Raw genomic sequence first — 23,572 nt, forward strand, 5'->3', positions numbered from 1 at the left:
GTGTGGGGTCCAGACCTAAGCTGTTCAACCACATCTGGAGTGGCCGCAATGACAGCAGCCCCAAGGGCACCACGCTGGATGCAGCTGTGAGCTTGCCCACGAGGCGAAGATGATGTACAAGAGGCAGCACCCTGCCGCGTCTGAATTCTGGGAGCGTACTCGATATACTGTCGACCCGCTGGGGCGACGGGCAAGCAGTCATCAAGACAGAATTCATGGCAATGCCCAGGAAAATAATCTCCTGTGAGGGAGTCAGGCTGCTTTTCTCCATATTCACCCGGAAGCCCAGGCGCCCCACATGGTCGAGCGCCAACTGAGTGTCTCGACGTGCTTGGTCGCGTGTCGCTGCACAAATGAGCCAGTCGTCCAGATATGGGAGGATCCTCAAGCCTTGCGCCTGCAGGGGAGAGAGGGCCGCTGCGACACATCAGGTGAACACCCTGGGGGACAGCGACAGACCGAACGGAAGGACCCTGAACTGGAAATGCTTCCCTTGGAAAGCAAAGCGAAGAAACCGCCAATGAGGCGGAGCAATTGGAACATGGAAATAAGCATCCTTGAGGTCTATGGAAGTGAACCAGTCGTTTCGGGAGATTGCCTGCAACACTTCCCTTGTGGTCAGCATACGAAAGGGAATGACTTTCAAGTATACATTCAGACCCCTGAGGTCCAAGACTGGACGTAGACCCCCAGTCTTTTTTGGAACAAGAAAATACTTTGAATAAAAGCCCCCTGGGTCCAACAGGGGGTCCACAGGCACTATCGCTCCCTTGGCCAGCAAGGTGCAGATTTCCTGGTTCAGTGCCTGTGCCTTTGCTGGGTCGTGGATGACAGTCATCCTGACCCGGCCGGGGACCGGTGGCCGGCGGCGGAACTGAAGGCGGTACCCCCGGGACAGAGTGGAGCGCACCCACAAGTCTGGGGTGTGGGCAGACCAGCTGCCGAGTTGTGCTGGGGTAAAATAACCGACCGCCGGCCTCAGGACGTCATATACGGCCCCCCGGACCTCCTGAAGGTCGGGGGGGATGGCGGCCTGACCGTGCAGCCCGGGAGGGGCGAGAGGGGAGAGCCCCCACTTGGCCTCGAGCCCGGTCTCCCCGCACTGGAGCAGGTCTTGGGACGGACCTCTGACCTGGAACCTGTGGCTCAACAAATGAAACGGACGGCAGCGGGGACCTCCGCAAGGAGCCCGCAGACGCCCAAGTGCCAACTGGTTGGCGATCACGTCTGTGAAGCCCTGCCAGCTGCTGTCTTGTACGAGACGCCTGAGCTGTACGACCCAAGGCATCCAGCGCAGCAGAGCCAAAAAGTTCTCCCGGGATCACCAGAAGGGTCCGGAGTGTTCTCCTACAAGGCTCAGTGAGGGGCGACTGCACCAGCCAGACCTGGCGGCGAGCATGAACCAGAGTAGACAGTGTGCATCCCAGCTCCCTCGTCATAAGAGCAAAGGCCTGCAGAGACGCGTCGACCAGGCCTTGGGTGGAATGGTCCAGTGAAACAGACTCCAGAGAGGAGGACAGGGCCAGCATGAGATGGGAGAGGGAGTTCCCAATCCTGCCCATGCGAGCGCCAGAGTCATAGGCCTTACAGAGAAGGTCATCAGTAATACGGCACTGGGGCCGTGGACAACGGGCATTAGGCCGCAAGACCTCCTCCGGTGGGACAATAAGCCAGGCAATGCCTGGCTCGACACCTGGCATCTGCCCCAAGCCAACCTTAGGCGCCTCCTGCATGGCTGCCAGGGCCCTGCCATCTGATGTCAGTCGTGACAACGCCTTGGTGTCTGACCAACAGGCATGCAGTTCCCGTATGTATTCCTCCGAAGGCAGAATAACAAAAGCAGTCTCCAATCTCCCGCGTCTAAAGAACGCGCTAGAAGCTGCAGGCTGGGCTGGAGGAACATCCAGCTGTAGACGGGCAAGAGCTGTCCGGATTGCGACTGTCACAGACTCCCCCCACGTCCTCCTGGGAGGCACTGGAGTCAGACCTAGAGACCCTGGATCTCAGCTCCGGAAGGTCCTCACAGAATTGGGTACCAGAGGCTGCCACTGAAATAGCATCATCATCATTGCCTGATGCTCCCTCCTGCTCAGAGGGTGGAGCCGCCCCACGACCATCCTCAGCCTGGAAAGACCGGAGGAGGGCCTTCATGTGGGCGAGCTCTGAAGTGAGGTGATCCACCTTTGTGGACAACCTCTTAGTGTCGGTGTGTTTAGCTCACTTAGCTGACACCGAAGGTGCTGCCGCAGCAGGCCGCTTCTGGCACGTTGCCTGTGCAGGTGGCAAGGGACTATGCTGCGCCACACTTAACCAATCGGTAGGCTGCTCCAGCACAGCTAACCGATCCAGTCGAACCGAGTGGGGCATGACTGTACAATTCGGGCAAGCATTGTCTGACAGCGCTTCCCTGAGGTGTTCCGCTCCAAGACAGGAGGAACACAAATCATGCCTGTCGTCTGGCTGGAGCGGAGCCATACAAGACGAGCAACATAAATTACTCAGCATCATATTGCTGATCACAGCCAAAAGGGATGGGCAGAGATTAACTCAGCGCGAGCAGAAACGCTACCGGTGAGTCAGGTATTTACTTCAACAAACCAAAATGAACTCCACGTGGGCAGAAAACGCTACCAGTGAGTCAGGTACTTACTTCAACAAACCAAAAATGAACTCCACACGGGCAGAAAATGCTACCGGTGAGTCAGGTATTTACTTTAACAACAAAAGATGAACTCCACGAGGGCAGAAAACGCTACCAGTGAGTCAGGTATTTACTTCAACAAACCAAAAATGAACTCCACGCGGGCAGAAAACGCTACAGGTGAGTCCTAACTTAAAGCGAACAGTAAACTACTGTCGTAGGAGAGAAAACACAAAACCTACCGGTCATCGCAGCAACAGCAACTGATTCGGTAAGCAGAACTCGTTCGTGCAGCCCCTGGAGGGCGAGACTCACCCGCAGCTCCGACCACGTATGGTCACAAGGCTACTAGCGACGAACGAGACGTATTGGAAAATACGGAGGTATAACACACCTGCGCGCGAGAAGAACAAAGGGATTGAGTGCCGGTCATCATGTGACCATATAGAGTCATGTGGGTCACCGGCAGGTCACAGGCGACTTTGTCGTGATTAGTACTCGACCTGCGCATGCGCAAGAATGATCATTCAGTGCTTGAAGCACCGCCTCTGGCGGTCAGTAGGGATGAAATAGAACAGAAACTTTCTTGTTACAGAACTCAATTTGAAATTTAACTCAACTCTTTATGAATTAAATGTTTCTGATGGAAAACAAAAATTGTTCAATCATCTGAAACACAAAAATCAACCTGTTTTTATTCTCTGATGACCATCGGTTTTCATGTGACCAGTTCAGTTTACTACAGCCAACCAGATGAATGTGTGTGTGTTTCATGTTAAGCTCCAGACCGTGACAGTCCATTCAGTCTCTCACACAATATATTTATTCTAGCAGAGGTAATATTCATCTGATTATAGTTTGGTTTGCTGGTATTACTGCACACACACTGTTCTATTGGTTCAGTCTGGTTTCAGTCTGACCTCCATGTTTTCTCTGCAGAGCCTGAAGTCTGATGAAGAGACAGGAAGTAACAGGAACGTCCAGCAGCTCTTTCAGACTAAAGGTACTCTGTTTTAGCTTTGTACACATTCTCTGCTCTACTACATAACAGGATGGTTTCCTCTGGCTGGAAGGATCTGAAAGTTTGGATTTTTAGGCTTTGTTCCCAGCAGCCTGTCACTAAGACGATAAAAATCACCAAAGATAACAGTCTGACAGAAAATAGCATTTTAGCTTCAACAAGGTGATTCCAAAAAAGGGAAGAACTTGAGGATTAGCTGAAAGATGATGCATCTCTAAGTTCCTGGTTCAGGTGATACGACAGGCCCCCAGCTGAGCGCCTCATGTGTTGGAGTTTTCCCCGGTGAACAAGAGGGTTGTCTCTCTGTGGCTTTGAGCTGCAAGAGAAAAGGTTCTGACTGTTGTTTAAGCTCATGCAACAGACATCAGTTCATATTACCCAGTCTTCTTGGAGTCTATAGATGGTGTCCTAGAAGGTGTTTTCCTGGGTGACCTCACTGTCCATGTGGGCAATGATTGAGTTATCTGGATGGGAGTAACTGGGAGGAACGGCCTGCCCTGATCTCAACGGTGTTTTGTTACTGAACTTCAGTTCGAGGCATGGGCTGTCCGCAAGGAACCCATGTTCAAGCACATTTAAAATCTAAACACCACAAATCAAGCTTTTCTTTTACTAAATGGCTTTCACTTTGATTAGTAAATAATTTGTTATATTTGGATGATCCTCAGAAACTGACTGAATGGTTTTAGAAAATATTTTTGAAATAAGACATGCTGAAAGGTTCAGAAGAGTAAAACTTTGTTTCCAAAGTGAATCCAATGGTTTTTATAATATAACTTTTGTTCTTCAGAAGATCCTCAGCAGCAGCAGCAGGAGCAGCAGCAGGAAGAGGAGGAGGATAGAGGAGATCATCAGGTCCTGACAGCAGTGTGTGATCACCTGGATATGCAGGTGAAGCTGAGGTTAGATTTATCAAAAAGATGAGTGGTTTGAGATGTCCTGCCTCTGTCTCTGCATGCAGGATGTTTTGCTTCAGAGGCTGGCCCCCAACCTGCACAGCACAGTCATCATCAGAGAGTTCAGAAAGGTTCTCTCTAGCTCCGCCCCCACATCAAGCTCCACCCCCATACGATCAGCTGACCTGCAGAGGGCGCCATACAGGGTATGACACACTTGAACTGTTTAAAATTGTATACAAACTGCTTTATTTGCTAAACTGTTGACTCATATGGAGGCATCAACACTTCAGCTGCTGTGGTCACATCAGCCGAAAGCCCTGCTCAGATCAAGAAGCTAAACCATGTGACTGATGAAAACAAAGCAAAGTTCAGTATCCACACAATTGTTTTCTTGTTTATAGTTACTTCTGTTTTTTTCTTTTTCCTGTTGAGAACCATGGTCTCTGACGGTCATGGCCTGAAGATGCCAAGAGAACCACATCATCTGCAAAAAAACAGAGACAAAACCCTGAGGTTCCCAAATCAGACACCCTCCTCTCCACATTTGCTCTTTAAGATCCTGTCCATGAACACCAAAAACAGGATCAGAGCCAAGGGACAGCACTGGCGGAGTCAAGCCTGCACCGAGAACAAACTTGCTTTTGTGCTGCTGATGCAGCTGTAGCTTCTGCTTTGGTTATACACATACCGAATAGCCCTTTTAAAGTGACCCTGACACCCCAAACTTCCCCAGCACCCCCACAGAATGCCTCAGTAAACACGGTCATAAGTTGGTGTAGATTCTCAGTCTTCCATGATATTAATTTTAAAGTTTTATTGAGCTATAAAGCCCTGAGTGGACAGGTGCCTGTATACCTGTCAGACCTCCTGCAACCTGATGTGCCCTCCAGATTCCTTCAATCCAATGATCATTTGCTGTTAGTTGTCCCGAGGTCCAGGCTGGTCCACAGAGGTGATCGGGTCTTTAGTTGTCCCGAGGTCCAGGCTGGTCCACAGAGGTGGTCAGACCTTTTCAGTTGTAGCTCCTAAACTGAAGAACCAGCTGCCTGTACATATCAGACAGACATTAACTCTGTGTTTTTAAGTCTCATCTTAAAACTCATTTTCACTCACTGGCTTTTAATACAGCCTGAGAGTTGACATTTTTTGCTTTATTTTAATATTTTTTTATGTCTTGTCAAATGTTTGTTTTTATTTTTGTTCAGTTGTCCTCAGTAGTCTGGTTCTGGTTGGAGGAGTACAGTGGCCTGGTTCTGGTTTTGGTGGCACTGAATCAAAGTGGGATAATCTAGATTAAAGTTAAACCCTGTGAACTCTGGTTATTTCTAAGGTTTTAGCTCACTGGTCTCACTCTGACTCTGGTTCCTTGTTCTTCATGCAGACCCACGAGGTGCTGGAGGAGGTCTCGGCTCACTTCTCCTCCCCCTCTCTGCTGACAGCCACCGTGGGTCAGAGGGTCCTTAGCCGACTGGATGATGGGACAGGATACACCAGCCCTGACCGGGTCGCAGCACTGTGGACCGAGGAGGGTATTAGGAACAGCAAGGAGATCCTGCAGGTCAGCTCAGATCAGAATTAACCTTCACAGTTCTGCAGGTCTCAAAAACATTTAATGACCGTGAACCAGTCCTCCTGCTGCTGCAGGTGAGTTTACATGGTTCTGTTTGAGATGGAGGGGATGTAACTCTGGGTCTGCAGCCAGCAGTACATACACTTACATTAACACAGGTAAAAACACCATAAAACCAATAAATATCATTTCAGTTAAACAAGATGCTCAAAGTCCAACAATAAAAACAATGTAATGTGAAAAGATATCATAAAAATACTTCTGACAAATTATTTTCAGAATAATCATAAATTAGAAGAAAGACTACGTGTTATTCAGGAATGACATTGTAGATATGATAAGAGTTTCTGTCTGTTTGTTGGCATGCTGTATTTTCTGCCTGATGGAAGCAGCTGAAATTCTGTGAACAGGGTGGCTAGGATCCTGCAGAATCTTCTCTGCCTAGTCTTGTGCAGGCTGCATGTTTTAATGATGCTCTGCAGTCTGTTTCCAGACCTGAGTGAAACAAACCCAAGCCAATACACTAAAGACAAGGTCAAGACTGATTCCATAAAATATTTTCATAAAAACACTGCCAACTTTAAAACAACTAAGTTTCCCAAAAAAAGTCAATTCTTTGATGAGCCTTCCTAATGATGGCCTCCACCTGGATGTAAAAAAACTGTGAATGAAATGCTTAGGTATTTATAACGATCCACCACCTCTACAACCTGATCCTTGATCACAACTATTGAGATTGGTCATCGGTTTTTCCTAAAGTCAACAACCATCTCTTTAGTTTTCAACACATTTATGTTCAAGTGGGATACGCTACACCACTCTGAGAAAACAATCACTATGGAAGCGTGGTCCATTTCATCACCTATCAGCAGGGACACTTTGACAGAGTCATTAGCAAATGTTACATCATGCTGGCCTATTGGTATAGAGAGCATACATCCCTGTGGTTATCCAAAGAGGACACCAGAACGTTAGACACTGTTCCATTTACTTTGACTCGCTGGGACCTGTTGGGTAAAAATTCAATTAGCCAACTGAGTGGGCCAGCATCAGTATCAAAGGTGCTTTTTACCTGTCCTGCCAAGATGTGGGGTTTGGATCTTCCTCTCCAGCTCTTCCTCTGCTTCAACACGACTTCCTGATTTTTAACAAACAAACTGTCTTTGTCTTGTTTTAGCCCAAACTACCTCATCAGTTCTGAGGATTTCATCTGTGAGGTCCAAACTGGTTCCAAACCACTGAGGCCCATCAGAACCTCAGATATCAGCTCAGTCACATTCCTGTTACAGAACCAAGCCAGATCTCCTCAGTCCAGTTCAAGGTGATCTGCAGCCAGAATCACCCAGTTTCAGAACTTCTTTAGAACTGTAAACACCGTCATTAAAAACTGAGGCTCCTAATTGTTCCAAACTAACGATGATAATTACTCTCAAGGAATTCATCTCTGCTGCACAAACACACAATTATCAGATGAAAAGACCTGAAATGGTTTAAACCTGACAGCAGCGCCCTCTGCTGTCAGGAGGATGAACTGCTGAAATTAAACATTTGACGATTATTGGTCATTTATATTCTACGGAAATGCTCTGTTTTATAAATTTTAGTTAGCAGTCTGTCTGTTTTTATGTTGGCACAAGCCATCGCAGGAAAACCTTTAAAACTCTAACATGAATCTATAAAACATGAAGAGTGAAAACCAGGAAAAAACACACCTTTAGTTTTATGAGTAATCTTTTAGAAGTTTTCATAAAATTAAACTAAAACCTAAATTCAAAATTAATTTTAGAGGAAACACGCTAATTTAAGCATCAGGATTATTCCTACGCTTCTGTTATTTTCCTAACTGGACCTTTAACTGTGGCTCTCACGTGTTTTTAAGTTAAATGTAAAAATAAAATTAAATGTCAAATTATTGTTGAGCAATAATTTGCTCAACATCTTGTAGTTTGCAGATTGTATACAGACAATTCACTGATAAAACAGACACAGATAAATTAATTTTCTTCTGTTTGTTTGTGTCTGCAGACCCTGGACTTCCCCCTGGATGAGCGTCTCAGTCTGGTGGATCTGACCCTGGCTCTGGACAATGAGCTGCTGGTCAGCGGGAACGGGATCCACCAGGTGGCCCTCATCTCCTACAAGAACGAGATCCAACACCTGCAGTAGGTTTTCCATCAGTTGATACAAGACTGGAAGGGAAGGTGGGGTCTGCAGCCACTTCACCTGTGGTCTGTGCTGCCTCTCAGTGGGGTGTTGGAGCAGGCCTCCAGGGAGCGGGACAAGCTGAGGGTGGACCTGGACCTGGCCAATCAGAGGATCTTACAGCTGGTCAGAGAAGTGGACGATCGCCATGCTAACATGGAGACACTCAACGAGAGCAGAATCAGGTCAGACTGTAAAATTACCCACTTAGTTTAATCATGTGTGTAGAAAGGATTTTGGGATATGAGAGCTCCCAGAGTGACAGGATGGAACAGGTCATGTGATCAGTATTGTTTGTTTGATGGTTCTGATTGTCAGGGACCTGGAGCAGGATTTCCAAGACCGTTTGACGTCTCTGCGCAGTCAGTCGGTGCAGGAGAACGAGGCCCTACTGCAGCAGGTGGACAGAGAATGCCGCTCGCTGCAGGAGGAGCTGCAGCTGGTCAGAGTGCAGGAGGCGGAGCTACAGGAAGAGCTGAGCAGCGCCGCACAGGTCAGTCCTGGTGAATCAGTCTGGAACTCCTAACTGATAGTACCAGCTTCTGGTATCAATGTGGAACATGATGTTCCTCACTCATCATGTTTTGCTGTGTTCCTCAGGATGTTTGGATCATGTTCTGCTCGGTTCTTCTATGTGTTTGATGTTTCATCTGGGTTTCTCAGGATGTTTGCTGTTCTGTTGTGTTCCTTAGAATGCTCAGTGTTCTGCTGGGTTCTTCAGTATGTCTGACATTCTGCTGTGTTCCTCAGGAGAACCTCCATCTGGAGGAGGAGCTGGATGCTGTGAAAATAAAGCTGAATGAGGCAGAAAGTTTAGTGAACCGACTCCAGGGAGACCTGAAGCAGCTTCTGCACCACAAGGTGACACAAAGGAATTCAACACACACACACTCAGCCACCTCCATCAGGACCTGAGTCTGCCAGGATCATCTGACCCATCAGATCTCTGCAGATTCTGGTTTAGTGTGAACAGACTCTTTCCTCAGAGATCAATAATGATTAACAGTTTTCGGTCTTTAGTTAGAAATGTTCCATGGTTGGTATTAATAATAATAATAATAATAATAAATAATATTTGGATCAGTCTGCATACCCCTACTTCATTGATGTAAAAGTTGGATGTTATGCAACATGACGGTTCAGCCTTGGGTCGCTTTGAATAACATTGAATATTTATCTGATTTAGTATCATATATGAATCTCGCATATCTCAGTCAGTTTGAACCTGGTTCTTGTGTTTTTGGTCACAAACAGCTGTGATCTGTATGACAAGAAGACAAACAGTCCCTCGTGGCTGATGCAGCTCATAATGTTCAGAACTCATCAAAGAACAGGACAGATTTGTATTTTTCTCCAGGAAAGAAGTTTTTTTCAGGTCATGTGACTTTGACTCAATGGATCAAAGGATTCTTCAGGATTTAGTTTCAGCTTGTTGCTCGTTCTGTTTGACTGATGTGAAAGAATGGAAAAAATCACAAGAAGCAGAAAGATCCGGTCACATGAATGTCGCATGACTCTGTGTCCACAGTCACCTGGTTGAGCTGGTTCTGGATCAGCTGGAGCACAAAGTACTGCAGGTGACATCCTGATGGAGGATGGAGATGTTTGAGGTTGAAGTTAGGACAAAATCAGGTTCTTGTAAATGTTCCCTGCTGCAGAACATTTATAGAACCACCTGGATGGTTTTAACATGTGTTGATATTTGATACAGGTGCAGTCCGGATGGTGTTCGGTGACTCATCTCCATGTAGCTGATGAATGATTAATGAAAGTTTCCTTCTCCTTCCTGCTCTGACCATCATCTTTACCTGCTGCTGTTTCACCCGATCAATCGATTGGTTCATTGTCAGATTATAGGATCCACTAAATGTGTTCTGTTCTGACAGTTTGGCAGTTTGGACCCGACCGGCGCCACTCTGAGCCATGAGGAGAAATTCTGTGAAATCATTGAACAGTACGAGCGGCAGTGCAGGGTAGGAACTGTTTTTACGCTGCTGCTTTTCAACATGCTGACTCTAAAACCATTATTTTGATTTTTACTGCATGGGATTAAGATTTACTGATTCATGCAGACATAATCCAGAACTCCTGATCCAGAACTCCTGATCAGGAACTCGCCTGTTTCGGTTTCCTTCAGTGATCCAGGTTTTCCCGTAATTTTTAAAAGTGGTCTGGATCAACAGTTTGGCAAAATTTCTGAATGTTTTTCAAAGGGCTTTGGATTTTGGCTGCTTTTTCACTCAGTTTCAGTTTTTGCTCTTGAAGAGAGAAGACCTGTGACCTTTGACCTTAACTCTGACCTCTGAGTTAAGGTCAAAGGTCATAGAAAAGGATCCTAAATTCAGGAAATGAAACATTAGTGTCAGGTTTGTTTTATTAACTTCTCCTTCGGGTACTTTAATGTTCGTTTTTTAGCTTACACAAGGAAAACATAATTGTTTAAATGTAATATGCCAAATTTATAATATGCCAAATATGCCAAATTCTAGACTGTGAGTTTCCTCCCACCGTCTAAAAACATGCATGTAAGGCTGCCTTCAGGCCCAGGCCTCCCTTGAAAAAGAGATCTGCGATCTCAATGGGATTTTCCTGGTTAAATAAAAAGTAAATAAATAAATGATTTAAATAGAAATTTTCATGACCACGATCTAAGACATATTTTCCAACATTCGGGAATTATTGATTAAAGAAAAAATGTTTTAAAATAGAAAATGCTAAAAAAAACATAACATTTTGTGTCATATATATATTTAAACAAATGTAAAAAGTTATTTTAAAATTTACATTTTTAAAGCATATAAAAATTAAAAAACATTCAGTGCTATAAAAAATATTTTTAAAGATTCTTTTAAATTTTGTAATAATTTAATACAATTAAAGTTAAAATAAAAATGTAAAACATTTAACATCTAAAAAATCTTTTAAAAAATCTTTTAAAAATTGTTTTAAACTGCAAACTTATTTGCATTCATTTTTAATTTAAAATAAAAAAAAATAATTTTGAGAAATTAAAAAAACATTGTTATTGAAATGTTTAAAAACGGTTGTAAAATTTGTTTAAAGATTTAAAGTTATAAATAAATAAATTATTCAAATTCTAAAATCATTTAAATGTTTTTAAAATGAATTTAAAATAGTTTTAATTTGAATATAGATCAAATTAAAATTAAGAAAAAAAATAGCTATTTTTTTGTCCTTTAATTTTTTTTTTTTATTAAAATTTATCAAATTAGTTAAAAAATACCCCTAAATAGCTGCTGACATTTTTATTTTAAAGTAAAAATACAGAAAATAATGTAAATGTTAGTTCGGCTGTTCTGATGCACATTAGGTTGGGTTGTTTGTAGGTTCATCAACAAGAGTTTGATCAGCTCCCTTTTCACATAAAAATCAAAATTACTGAAATGTTCAAACTGTGTTTTTTTTAGCTTCAAATTTAGCTAATTACCATAAGAAGTTAGCAGTGAGCATGCCCAGGTTTCTGAAGCAACGACTGTCAGACTGGTGGGTCAGTGCTAATACAGGTAAAATATTTTGCAAGTTGAATACAATTACATCAAGGGCCATATCTAGCCCACAAGACTTCAGTTTGACACGTGAGTCTGTTTAACTTCCTGCAGACCTCATCATCCATAAAACTCCACAAATGTTCTTATAACAAACTTTCAGATTTTGTGGTGCTGAAGCTCCAGAAATAAACACCTTAAATTTTTAGAATGTGAACAAATAAAAGATGAAATCAGAGTTTGGGCTCTCAGGTTTAATCTGTTCTCTCAGGAATCAAAACTTCTTCTCAAATCACAGAAGTGAATTCAAATCAGTCCGCTCTGTGTGGAGATTCTTCATGACGTTCCTGCTGTGACACAGATTTATAAAACTGTAGAGAAATGTTTCTATTCTCCTGCAGGAATTACAGCTAAAATAACTATTAAAATCTGATTATTTAAGTCATTTAAAAATTTTATTAGAGCATAATATTGACCTCACAGAGGAAACTTTTAAAGTCATGTGCTCAGAAACAGAACTTTCTTCTTGTGTTTGTGCACTTGAATGCCTCGTCCAAGTCTGACAGAAAGCGAGAGCAGCTGGATGTTCAGGTGTGATAATGTGATTTGTGCAGGAGATGATCAGGTGCAACTTTGTGATTCAGGGAGTTTCGGTTTTCTGTCTCTTTTTTTGGCTGTATTTGACACCATGTATTCATGTTTAGCCTTAATCCAAAAAGAAAAAAATCCAGTTACAGTTTCTGATTGGTCACATTTGCTGTGATGTCACATAACTGAGTTTCATTGGTTTTGAGAGAGCCATGAAAACACTGCAGCAAGTTTGTTTGGCTCTTATTTCTCACAAACCTACAGAAAGTTTGTGTGTTTGTATTCTGAACTGAGATATGAACCTATTTGTTGCATTCAGGAGCTGCAGGACAGAAACGATGAGCTGAGCACAGAGCTGGAACTACTGAGGAGTCAGAAGAGCAGCAGGAAGTCCAAACGACCCACAGGAAATGATGCTGACGCCTCAGCACTGAGCTGGAGTCAACAACTCACCGAGTCTGACTCCGGTAAACAAAGACCACCACATAGCAAGCCACACAGATCAGTAACACTGAGTCTGACTCCAGTAAATAAAGGAGCTTCGTTCCTCGGGGTGCTGGGCTCAGCACCCAGTGGAGCTTGGACCACAGCCTCTGCTCCTCTGTATTGAAAGGATCCAGCTGAGGAGGTTGAACATCTGATTAGGGCGCCTCCCTTTGGAGCAGGTTCCACTGGGAGATGACCCCGGGGGAGACCCAAGGCCATTCTATAAGGGAGGTTTAACAAACTGGGTTTATCTATGTTACAATGAGATTAAATAATTCAGAATTTCTTTACCTTGAGTAAAAAATCTATTATCAGTTATTGTTAGTTAAAATGTTGGGGGAAAAATAATGTTTTCAGGAACGCATGTTTGAATGAGATTCTTAAAACCATAAACATTTATAGTTAATCTTTTTTATTACAGAAATTATTTACTTAAAACTAACAGAAAATGATGTTCTGTGACAACAGGTTTTATTTTAACTTTTTATTCTTTAAACGGTTCCTTTATTTATGATCTTAAAGATTTCTTCATTTAACTTCCCTCCCTGCCTCTGGACAGATGTTTTATATCTGTAGGACTTTTATTTAATACCCACTTGCTACTTTTAAAACTTTTGTTTCCCCTGTTGAAGAAACCCTTTGGTTTTTAATACAGATGTGCAGTTATGTGTTTCTGACAGAAGGCGGTGCCACTTTCTGCATTAAATTCACAAATCTGTTCAAAACATTTCACTACCTACATATTTCATTTCAGACTTCATTTTTTTTCTCTTCTTTATTCAACAATTAACTGAATGTTTTGTCTGAAAAATAAAGAAGCAGTTAAACAAAACAAGTAAACTAGCTGGTTAAATGAACTGATTGTGAAACACAGTCAGCAGAAAGCTGAACTGGACTTTCAGGTTGGTTCTGAATGGGTATGTTGGGCCTCACCCACAAACAGCACTGAGTCTTCATTGTGTCTCGCAGTGAGTCTGTTTTTCTGTAAAGATCAACTGTTAAACGCCTTCACATTTGTTTGTTTTCAGAGGATTCAGACATGAAGCGCAGCTCGTCTCCGGTGGTGAGGAAGAAACTGCAGCCGGTCAATAAAACTGGTGAGAAACACACACACACACACACACACACACACTCTTGAGACAGTCTGAATCTGAACCAGAACCATCTGTTAGTTTAGAGATTGAGCAGATCAGACTGGGAGCTGAAGGGTTCTGATCCAGTTCAGAGACGAGGAGCAGACCAACATCCATCAAGTCATTTAAATCCTGCCTGTAATTGGCTGACACAGCTGTCAGTCAAAGATCATTACCCAAACATAAACAAACGTAGATTAAACACAAGCTTTGAGGATGGAGATTTATCCAAGAACCTCCTGACTGAGAGTACCTGCACCTGTAAGCCCACCTCATGGTCCCACTTGTTTGTCCACAGCTCTGTCCTCATTGGACGACATCTCAGGTCCTGCGGTCAGCATCCAGACTGAACTGGCAGTGGAGCAGCTGAAGGAGAAACACCAGCAGGAGCTGCAGCAGCTCAACATCCAGCTGGAGACTCAGGTAACATGGTGACCAACTGCAAAAATTCTGGTTTTAGGTCTTTAAAGGAGAACTGATCCTCCGCTTCTTCAGATGAACTACTATGAGCGGCAGCTGGAGAAGATGAAGGACAGCATGGAAGTGGAGAGGAAGGACATCTCTCAGGCCTTCAAGGTGACTGAGTGTTCACATCTTTAGCATTAACTCATTAAGACTGTGGAGCTCTAAAATGAATCTAAAATCAGAATCAGTTTTCTGGAAAATGAGTTAGAAGTCTGAATATGTGCAGATATGTTGGTTAACCTGAAGAGTTTTGAGTATATTTTGTGTCTCTTTACTATGAGATTAAAATAAAAACTTCATTCTACAGATAAATGTAAATGTTGTTTTTTTCCTGTGGTGTGTAATCAGCTGGAGATCAGTGAGCTGGAGGAGCAGAGGACTCAGGCAGAGCACCAGGTAAAGCAGCTGAAGGAGAGTGTGGACAAACTGCAGACTCAAATCCAATATGGAGGAAGTGGAAGGAGCAACGAGATGGAGCGCAGGTGAGGAAGAGGAGCTTCAGTCTGCAGACAAATGAGTAAATTAATAAGCAAAACTAAAGAGTATTTCAGATTTATTAACTAATATTTACAGTGTGACACACCAACCATGAATCTTTGTATTTAGGCAGAGTTCAGTTTGTTTTTCTACTGTGCTGTGTAAAACTGGTTCTGGGTTCATTTAGTTACAGATTAATTTGTTTATTCCCAGAATCATAAAATAAATCACATTAATGTAAAACTGTTAAAGTATTAACGTTTATGTCTGTGCAATTTTTACTTGATGAAAATTGTTTTTAAACATCAAGTGAAAGAAGTGCAGATTTGCTTTGCACAGATTTAGTTTTTGTATCATTAATCAAAAAGAAACAATTTAAATTAAAATCATTAAAATTTCAAAGAAATCGTTTTAAAAATCAGACTGGAAAAATTGGGGGGAAAAAGTCTGGTCATGGACCACAGGATCAGTTTTTTATTTTTTATTTTTATTTTTTTACACTCTGTTCAATAAATTTTAAAACTTCCAGCATAATCAGAAATTGTTTTAACATGAACAAAGAGAATGTCTCTATGTATAAGAATGGCAACACTTCTTGATTTGCTGAAAAAGGACAAAAGATACATCAGTCCAAACCAGCTCCTCTTCAGTCTGGTGTGGTCTACATCCCTCAAATGGGTCTCTTGTTTGTAAATTAAATGAACATTGTGATAGTGTAGATGGTGCAAAACATTTTTGTGTTTGATTGGACTATTCAGGCTCTTACAATTCAAACTAGCAAACCTAATATTCCCATCCACACTAAGTTGGGACCTATAAATAAAGAAAAGTTTCAGCATGTGATAAAATAGAGAAAAGACAAGAAAAAAAAGACAAAAATAATGTCAGATGCATTACCACAATAAACACAACACCTGCATAAATTTGTAAATTTGAGGCAGGTGTCATTCAAATTCCTCTTGAAACAAAATTTACAAACAAACCCCCGAATTCAGAACAGGACATGCTCCTTCTTTCCCAGCTGAAGCATCCATCCAGTAATGTGTGCTACCTCACTTCACAATAAACACAACCGAAATCTGATGTTATCCATAGTTTGCACATACTACAAATCAACCTTAAGGAATGTGTAAATAATCTGTCCCATATTTAAAAAAAAAAGAATTTATAATCTATAAAGCAGGAAAAGGTGCCCCAAACTAAATAAGGTTTGATTATGCTACATTTAATAGTACATTTAAAATGAAAAAAAAAAAAAATAATAATAATAAATATTTAAAAAGAAGAAATATCAGTACATCTGTGTTTTAAGTAAAATACTGGTATCATACTCAGCAGAGTAAGTATTTTAGCCAGAGACAAACCCAGCACACAGCTGATGTTACATGTTGAAGTGCAGATCTCAGCTGCAGCCACACAGACCATGGTTATGTGTAGAGTAGCTTGATACTGGAGACTGAATTTAACATTAGCACGGCCATGGAGCTCCTCCTTCATGAGGATAAAAGCCTACCTTCATCTGGCCACAGTGGGTGTGAAGTCCAGGAAAATGTACACCTCTTCCCATTCCGTAGCAGAGGGAAAAGGTTATTAATTATTCATTCAGCTTTGATTTTATCTTTTTTTTTATTTTGCATATCATGCTGTCATGTGATTATACCTGAGGTTTGGGTTGGAAACACCTTGGTGTCTGACAGCTTAGCTGAAGTATGTACTTGGGTAAATGGAGGTGTGGGGATCCCTGCTCAGACTGTTGTCCTGTGACCTGGTTCTGGTCACAGAACAACAGTGGAGTTCAGTAGAGTGTTTGTCTCCCAGCTGTATAACAGTTTGATCTGCTGCGCTGAGTTCTTTCTGTCAGTCTGAACAGCTTCTGTGTTTTCTTGTCTCTGACTGACTCTGCAATGTTTCTGTTCTTCCTCCTAGGGTGCAGCGGGAGCGGGCCGAGCTCGAACAGAACTTTGCCAGAGAGATCAGTAACCTGGTCCAGAAACTGAGCAGTGAGAAGGACCAGCTGGAGGCGGAGCTAAAGCTGAAGATGGACCAGGAAGTGATGCATGTCAGGTGGGTAGTGACACTGGAACACTGCTGGAGACATCCTCTAATGTTAGAGACCATTTTGTTTATAAAGCAAAAGGTCACACAAAACAACAAACAAATAAACAATAGAAAAACAACAAACAGATAGACAACCAATAAATCTGTACTGATATAAAATAATTATTTTTAACATGTGAGCTGTGTGCTGTGAGCAGAGAGGAGTCTAAGCTGCTCCTCACTCAGGTGAAGCAGCAGCACCTCCATCAGCTCCACCAGGAGCAGCAAGACCTCAAGACCAGGATGGAGCAGGAGGTCTGCAGACTACAGGAAGTCCTGCAGAGATTTAGCCAGTCAGAGGCCAGTATAAAAATGGAAATGGAAGTCTCTTGGAGGAGGTGTTTGGAGCTGGAGGCCCGTCTGGAGGAGTCCTGCACTCAGCTTGAGGAGAGCATCTCCTACCTGGAGACTCAGAAGGTTCTGAACAAACGTCTGGTCTTGGAGAGGAGCAGCATGGAGGAGGAGCTGCAGCAGATTAGGAGGCAGGAGGAGGAGCTTCAGGTCCAGGTGCACCAGCTGAGGGAGGAGCTTCAGGTTCAGAATCATCAGGAGAAGGTTGATGGCTGCAGATCCTCTGTCCAGCTACAGACCGTCTCCTCTCTCAAGTCTGAACTGGAGACTCTGCAGGAAGTCCTGACAAACAGAAGTGAGTCTGTCTCCGGACTCACAGTTGAATTGGACTCCTTGAAGACGGACCGGGCCCGGCTGATTCAGGACCTGAAAGACCAAGGCATGGCTATGGACAACCTACAGTTGCAGCTAGACTTGGCCTCTGAGGAGCTGAACCGGGGGAGGAGCAGTGAAGCCTGTCTTCAGGAGGCTCTGAAGCAGGAGCAGAATCGGGCCTCTCAGATCTGGTCCAGTCTGGCAGAAGAGAGGCAAGAGTTGGCCCGTCTGGACCAGGAGAATAGGACCTACATCCATCTGGTGGACCAGCTGTCCACTCAGATTGTGGAGATGGAAGAGGAGATCTCATCACTCCGAAACCACCTAAAAGATCTCAGCTTGCAGCTTAATGACACAGCAGACCTGGTTCTGGACCTACGCAAGCAGCTCAACTCCAAAACTAGTGAATTGGACCGGTTGCGGGCAGAGGGTGCAGACAGGAACTCCTTGTTTGAGAACCAGAACTCTGAGCTGAAGCGCATCAGGGAGCAGGTCCTCTTCCTGCAGCAGGCTCTTCAGGACTCCCAGAACCAGTTCAGAACCCATGAGGAGGACTTTGACAGGGAGAAGAGGAAGATGGTCCAGCAGCTAATGGAGTTAGAGAAGCTGGTTCTGGATCTGGAGGACATGATGGAGCTGAATGCTCCTCACAGGTTCGTGAGACTGAGCCAGAGCCAGAACCTGGTCTTAAACTTTGACTAACCTCCGTCTGGTAGAACCAAATAGACTAATCATACTGGGACGCTCGGTCTGATCTGCTGCATGAGACGGAATGAATCCCCCACAATGCACTGCTGCATCTCTGAGTGACAAACATCTAAACGCATGAACAAACGGATCATCAATCACAGACTAATCATAAATAACGGCATCTTCCACCTTCATCTGTCCTCCCTCTTGTCTGTCTCGGTCTTCCTGTCTGTCTGCTCTCCTGTCTTTGTCAACCTGTTTGATCTCGTCTCTGTCCTGCTGTCTCTGTTCTCCTGTCTGTCCTGTTGTTTGTTACTGAAATAACTCTAATCTTCCATCAAAGTATTTCTGAAACATACATGAAGTTCAGTTTCTATTCTGAGCTGTAGATGATGTTTCTGATGTTCTGCAGGACTCAACAAATCCACGCCTGCATGTTGAAGAACACAGATCCTTCAGATTTTCCTCCTTATCTTCATCAAACCATCCTGATTAATTAAAGCTGATTTCAGTGATCCTGGGTCATTATATCCAGTCTGAGTTTCTTTTTTAACATTCTATTTATTTGATTTTTAATATATTAAATCAATGATAAACAACAAACAACCTTCACCCCAGCACCTATCTCTAACAAACAAGTAGAAGAAAATAAATAGATTTTTTTGGTAAAAAAGATAAAATAAAAAAGTAATAAAAATTTTAAAAAGATCTATAAATGCACATACATATCCATATAAATTACATGTATGCATATATACACACATGTCCAAAACCCATCACTGCTCAGAATGATCTGACATCCTGTACCTTTAACATCAGACAGAAAGGGATTCCAGGTTCTTTCAAATGATCCAGTCCTACCAGCCAAAGTCAGACTGAATTATTTTTTCCACTTTAGGACTTCACTAATCCAGCTTGTATATGTAGGTGGAGCTACAGATTTCCAGTTTAGCAGTATTAGCTTCCTGACCAGAAGAATTATGAACGTTATTGAGTCTTTTTTAGTAGGAGAGAGAAAATGAAGTAGGCCACACTTCAAACATGGCAGTTAAACCATTAGGAGCAATATCATCTCCAAATAATGTGAACAAAAAATTTCAGACCAGAACCTCTTCTTGTAAGGACAGCTCTAAAGCCTGTGAGTAATTTGATGTGGCCTGTTGGCATCATTCACACAGAGGGGACACTGTGTCAGATATTTTTCTGAGCCTGGCTTTAGTGTAGTGAGTTCCACGCAAGACTCTAACATTGCATGAAACTGTGCCGAACAAAGACTGAAGATCTGTGTACCTTCTTTAAAACCTCGTCCCAAACATAATCTGAAATCATCATTCCCAAGTCTGTCTCCCATCCAGTTTTCTGTTCATGGGAATAGTTTAACAGGTTAAAAATATCTGAATATAGGAGTTTATGACTATGGCTTGTTGAACTGCAGAACTCAGCTGGAAGAGGTCCGATCAGAGAATGGAGCTCTGCAGGAGAGACTGAGGGTTCTGCAGCAGGATGTCCAGAACCTGGAAGATGATGTGGTCAAGAAAAGGTGAGTGAATCCTGCTCAGCGGAATGTGATGCTTTAAACCAGTGGTGTCCAATCCTTGTCCTGGAGGGCCACTATCCTGCAGGTTTTACATGTTTCTATATTTTGACACACCTGATTTGAATGATTGAGTGATTAGCAGGCTTCTGCAGAACTTAAGGACCTGCTGAAGAGCAGGATAGTGGCCCTCAAAGGCCAGGACTGGACACCACTGCTTTAAAGGGATAGTCCAGTCATCATTGAGGTAATGTTCTGTCTGATGGTTCTTAATAGTCAGGGGACTTGGAGCATGGATCTACTGTATATGTTCATAGACATGCTGATCAGAGGGACTTAAACCTCAGCCCTTTTAATAGTGCATGTTTAAGACTAGTTTAACATTTTTAACCAAGAGTTGTTTTATAAGCCTGAAGAACAATTAAAATAAATAAAAACAGGCTCTCGTTTGATTAGCCATTAGCCTAACCTGGACGAAGACTTTGTATCTTTCTCCATCCTCCATGCTCCATGGCTGATGCCACGGCTGATAAGGTACTAACTTATATTAGCGTAGTAACACAGATGTTTGGTTGGGAAAGCTGTGACAAACTAAACAAATGCTGTCATGCAAAAGTGTTGAGTTTTAATATTCACTAATGTAGCGTTCTTTGACACCAAATGTTTTTTGTTTTTTTTACAAAGTTTTATAAGCCTGAAAAAGATAAAAAATAAAATTAAAAAAAAGCCTGGCTAAAGACTTGCCTCTTTCTCCATCTTCTGTGCTCTGATGGATGTCACTACTACTAACTACTGAGAGCCAATCGACAAAAACATCACTTCAAAAATGAAGAAGAACCCTACTGTTAAGTACCGACATATCTTCACTAACTCACTCGCTGCCTGCTTCATCCGTCCATCAGATACACAAAAGGTTCTGATTAGAGGCCGGTGGTGTTTCTCACTGGGCTGCCTCTGCTGGGGAACACTGGAGACACTAAACAGGGAGATAATACACAAGATGTTTGCCACAAAGCTTTGACTATTTTGAGACATTTTGGAGACTCTGTCATGAATTCTGCTCATAATTTGTGGCCAACAGCTCCAGCTCAGTGAGAAACTGGCTTAAACAAACATGTTTAATTTTCAGTTTGTTGATAAAACAGAAAAAAAAACCTTTCTGCCTCATGATTTTCCTGTGTGAGGAAATAAAACCAGAAGATTGTTTCCTGACAGGAGGCGACTGGAGGAGATGGACAGAGAATGTGAAAGGAGTAGAGAGGAGGAGGAGAGGCTGCACAAGGAGGTGAGAAGGTCCAAAATCTTGATACCAAACCCAAACCAGAGTCTATTCAGGTACCAACAGTTTTTCTTCTTTTTCTTTCGGCTGTTCCCTTTTCAGGGGTCTCCACAACAAGTCATCCTCCTCCATCTAACTCTGTCTTATGCGTCCTCTGTCCTCACTCCAACTACCTCCATGTCCTCTCTAACTGCATCCATATGTCTCCTCTTTTTTTTTCCTGGCAGCTGCATCTCTAACATCCTTCTACCAATATACCCACTGTCCCTCCTCTGCACATGTCCAAACCATCTCAGTCTGGCCTCTCTAACTTTACCTCCCAGTCGTTCAACCTGTGCTGTACCTCTGATGACCTCATTCCTAACCCTAGCCATCCTCATCCCTCCCAAGGAGAACCTCAACATCTTCAGCTCTGCCACTTCCAGTTCTGTCTCCTGTCTTTTTGTCAGTGCCACTGTCTCCAAAGCATACAACATATCTGCTCTCACCACTGTCTTGTAAACCTTTCCTTTGACCTTTGCTGCCACCCTTTTGTCACAAATCACTCCTGAAACTTTTCTCCATCCACTCCATCCTGCCTGGACTCTCTACTTCACCTCTTTATCACTCTCCCCATCTCCTGGACAGTTGACCCTGAGTACTTGAAGTCCTGCTCTTTTGTGACCTCTGCTCCTTGTAGCCTCACTGTTCCACCTGCCTCCCTCTCATTCACACACAGGTACTCCGTCTTTCTACGGCTGACCTTTATCCCTCGCCTTTCAAGTGCATACCTCCACCTTTCCAGGTTCTCACCACAGATCACAATGTCATCTGCAAACATCATAGTCCATGGGGACTCCTGGCTAACCTCATCTGTTAGTCTGTCCATCACCAGAGCAAACAAGAAGGGGCTCGGAGCCGATCCTTGATGTGTCCCACCTCCATATTAAAGCTATTTGTCACTTCTCAGATGACTAAATACTGAAATTCACAGAAACCTCCAGCGGTTCTCAGAATTTTCAAAGTCAACGTCAAATTTATTTACATAGCACTTTTCAGCAACAAGGTGGTTTAAAGTGCTTATTAATTGGACTGAAATCAACTTTGACCTCTGTAATAAAAGCTTTGAATCGTTTCAGTTCAGGGTGGTGATCATTTTGTTTTGGTTTTGTTTCCATCTGCAGAACTCTAAATATCGTGAGGAGGTTCTGGATATGAGCAGCAGGAACCTTCAGCTCAGTAACGACAACAGTGACCTCATCTCTCGACTCCATGAGGAGCAGGAGTCCGTCCGGATCCTGCAGCACCGCCTGGAGATGGTTTCCAAGGAGCAAGAGGAGGATGGATTTGCTGTGAGCCGAGCTGCTTGTTTTAGAAGTTAAGAGGTGAAAATCAGTAAGCTGACCGAGCGTCTGTTGATGTTGCTGTTGTCTCAGGTGCGGCGGCTGCAGGAGGCGGCGCTACAGGAGAACAAGCTGCTGGAGAAAGAGCTGAGCACATTTAAGGAGAAGGTGAAGATCCAATCAAATGATTCAATCAGGATGTTTATAGCTGATTGGTGACTGATGATTGTTTATTTCCCAGCTGGGCCGTCACTCACAGCTAGAGGCGGAGCTTAACAGTGTGACTGTGAAACTGCAAACGATGGAGGAGGAGAAGAAGAGTCTGCAGAGAGACGCCGAGGACCGAAACCACAAGGTCAGACTGAAACCAGCTGCCTTAAAGGTTAAAGTACGCTCTGATAGTCTGATTAAAACTAGATTCACTGGTTTTAAAATGTCCTGGGAATAAACCTGAAGTTTCAGCTGACTGAATAAAATCTGTGTGGATCCATCTGCTTTTCTGTTAAACTTTAGTCTGTTTTAGAAGAAACCTTCAGGTGAAACAAAAACATCTCCTTGATGTGTTTAAACATGTGTCCATCAGGTGGAGAAGCTGCAGCAGCAGGTAATCTCTCTGCAGGATGAGGCGGAGCTTCTTCGCTCTCAGCTACTTACTGCCACTCAGGAGAAACTTGGCCACGCCCAGGAAGTGACCGAGCTGCGAAGGAAGCTGCAAGAGGTGGGCACTAAGGTAAGCTTACCTGCAGCTGATTGGTTCTCGTGTTTCAGACGTGTTCTGCAGGTTCTAACGGTCAAAGCTCTGCAGATGGAGCAGCTGAAGGCTGATGTCCGCAGGCTGATGAAGGAGGAAGAAGAGACCAACAGACTGAGAGTCCAGAACAAGGAGCTCTATCAGCAGGTACCACAGGGGTTCTAACGAAGAGCAGCTAAGAGGGTCCTGCCTCGTCTTCAGTCTGGTCCTGTCTAAAGAATCATCACTTCATCATCGTCACTTCT

At 43.4% G+C, this 23,572-nt stretch overlaps 1 protein-coding gene across 7 annotated transcripts in view; it reads left to right on the forward strand.

The window, feature by feature from the left end:
* ninl (ninein-like) overlaps positions 1–23,572 on the forward strand; it is a 113,949-nt gene that overhangs the window by 87,339 nt on the left and 3,038 nt on the right. For 2 of the 7 annotated variants that reach the window (XM_037973548.1, XM_037973549.1), the window contains 23 exons: positions 3,581–3,644; positions 4,453–4,553; positions 4,624–4,764; positions 5,943–6,119; positions 8,157–8,293; positions 8,378–8,518; positions 8,652–8,826; positions 9,084–9,194; positions 10,220–10,306; positions 12,747–12,894; positions 13,942–14,010; positions 14,345–14,469; positions 14,542–14,622; positions 14,860–14,993; positions 16,915–17,052; positions 17,244–18,404; positions 19,877–19,981; positions 21,191–21,260; positions 22,418–22,585; positions 22,670–22,744; positions 22,818–22,931; positions 23,160–23,306; positions 23,382–23,474. In XM_037973548.1, coding sequence (XP_037829476.1) covers positions 3,581–3,644; positions 4,453–4,553; positions 4,624–4,764; positions 5,943–6,119; positions 8,157–8,293; positions 8,378–8,518; positions 8,652–8,826; positions 9,084–9,194; positions 10,220–10,306; positions 12,747–12,894; positions 13,942–14,010; positions 14,345–14,469; positions 14,542–14,622; positions 14,860–14,993; positions 16,915–17,052; positions 17,244–18,404; positions 19,877–19,981; positions 21,191–21,260; positions 22,418–22,585; positions 22,670–22,744; positions 22,818–22,931; positions 23,160–23,306; positions 23,382–23,474 — 3,762 coding nt within the window. The other 5 variants (XM_037973551.1, XM_037973550.1, XM_037973552.1 and 2 more) reach the window with 5 other exon arrangements.

The sequence above is a fragment of the Kryptolebias marmoratus genome, linkage group LG22, assembly GCF_001649575.2.
Source record: "Kryptolebias marmoratus isolate JLee-2015 linkage group LG22, ASM164957v2, whole genome shotgun sequence".
In the NCBI taxonomy this organism is placed as follows: Eukaryota; Metazoa; Chordata; class Actinopteri; order Cyprinodontiformes; family Rivulidae; genus Kryptolebias; species Kryptolebias marmoratus.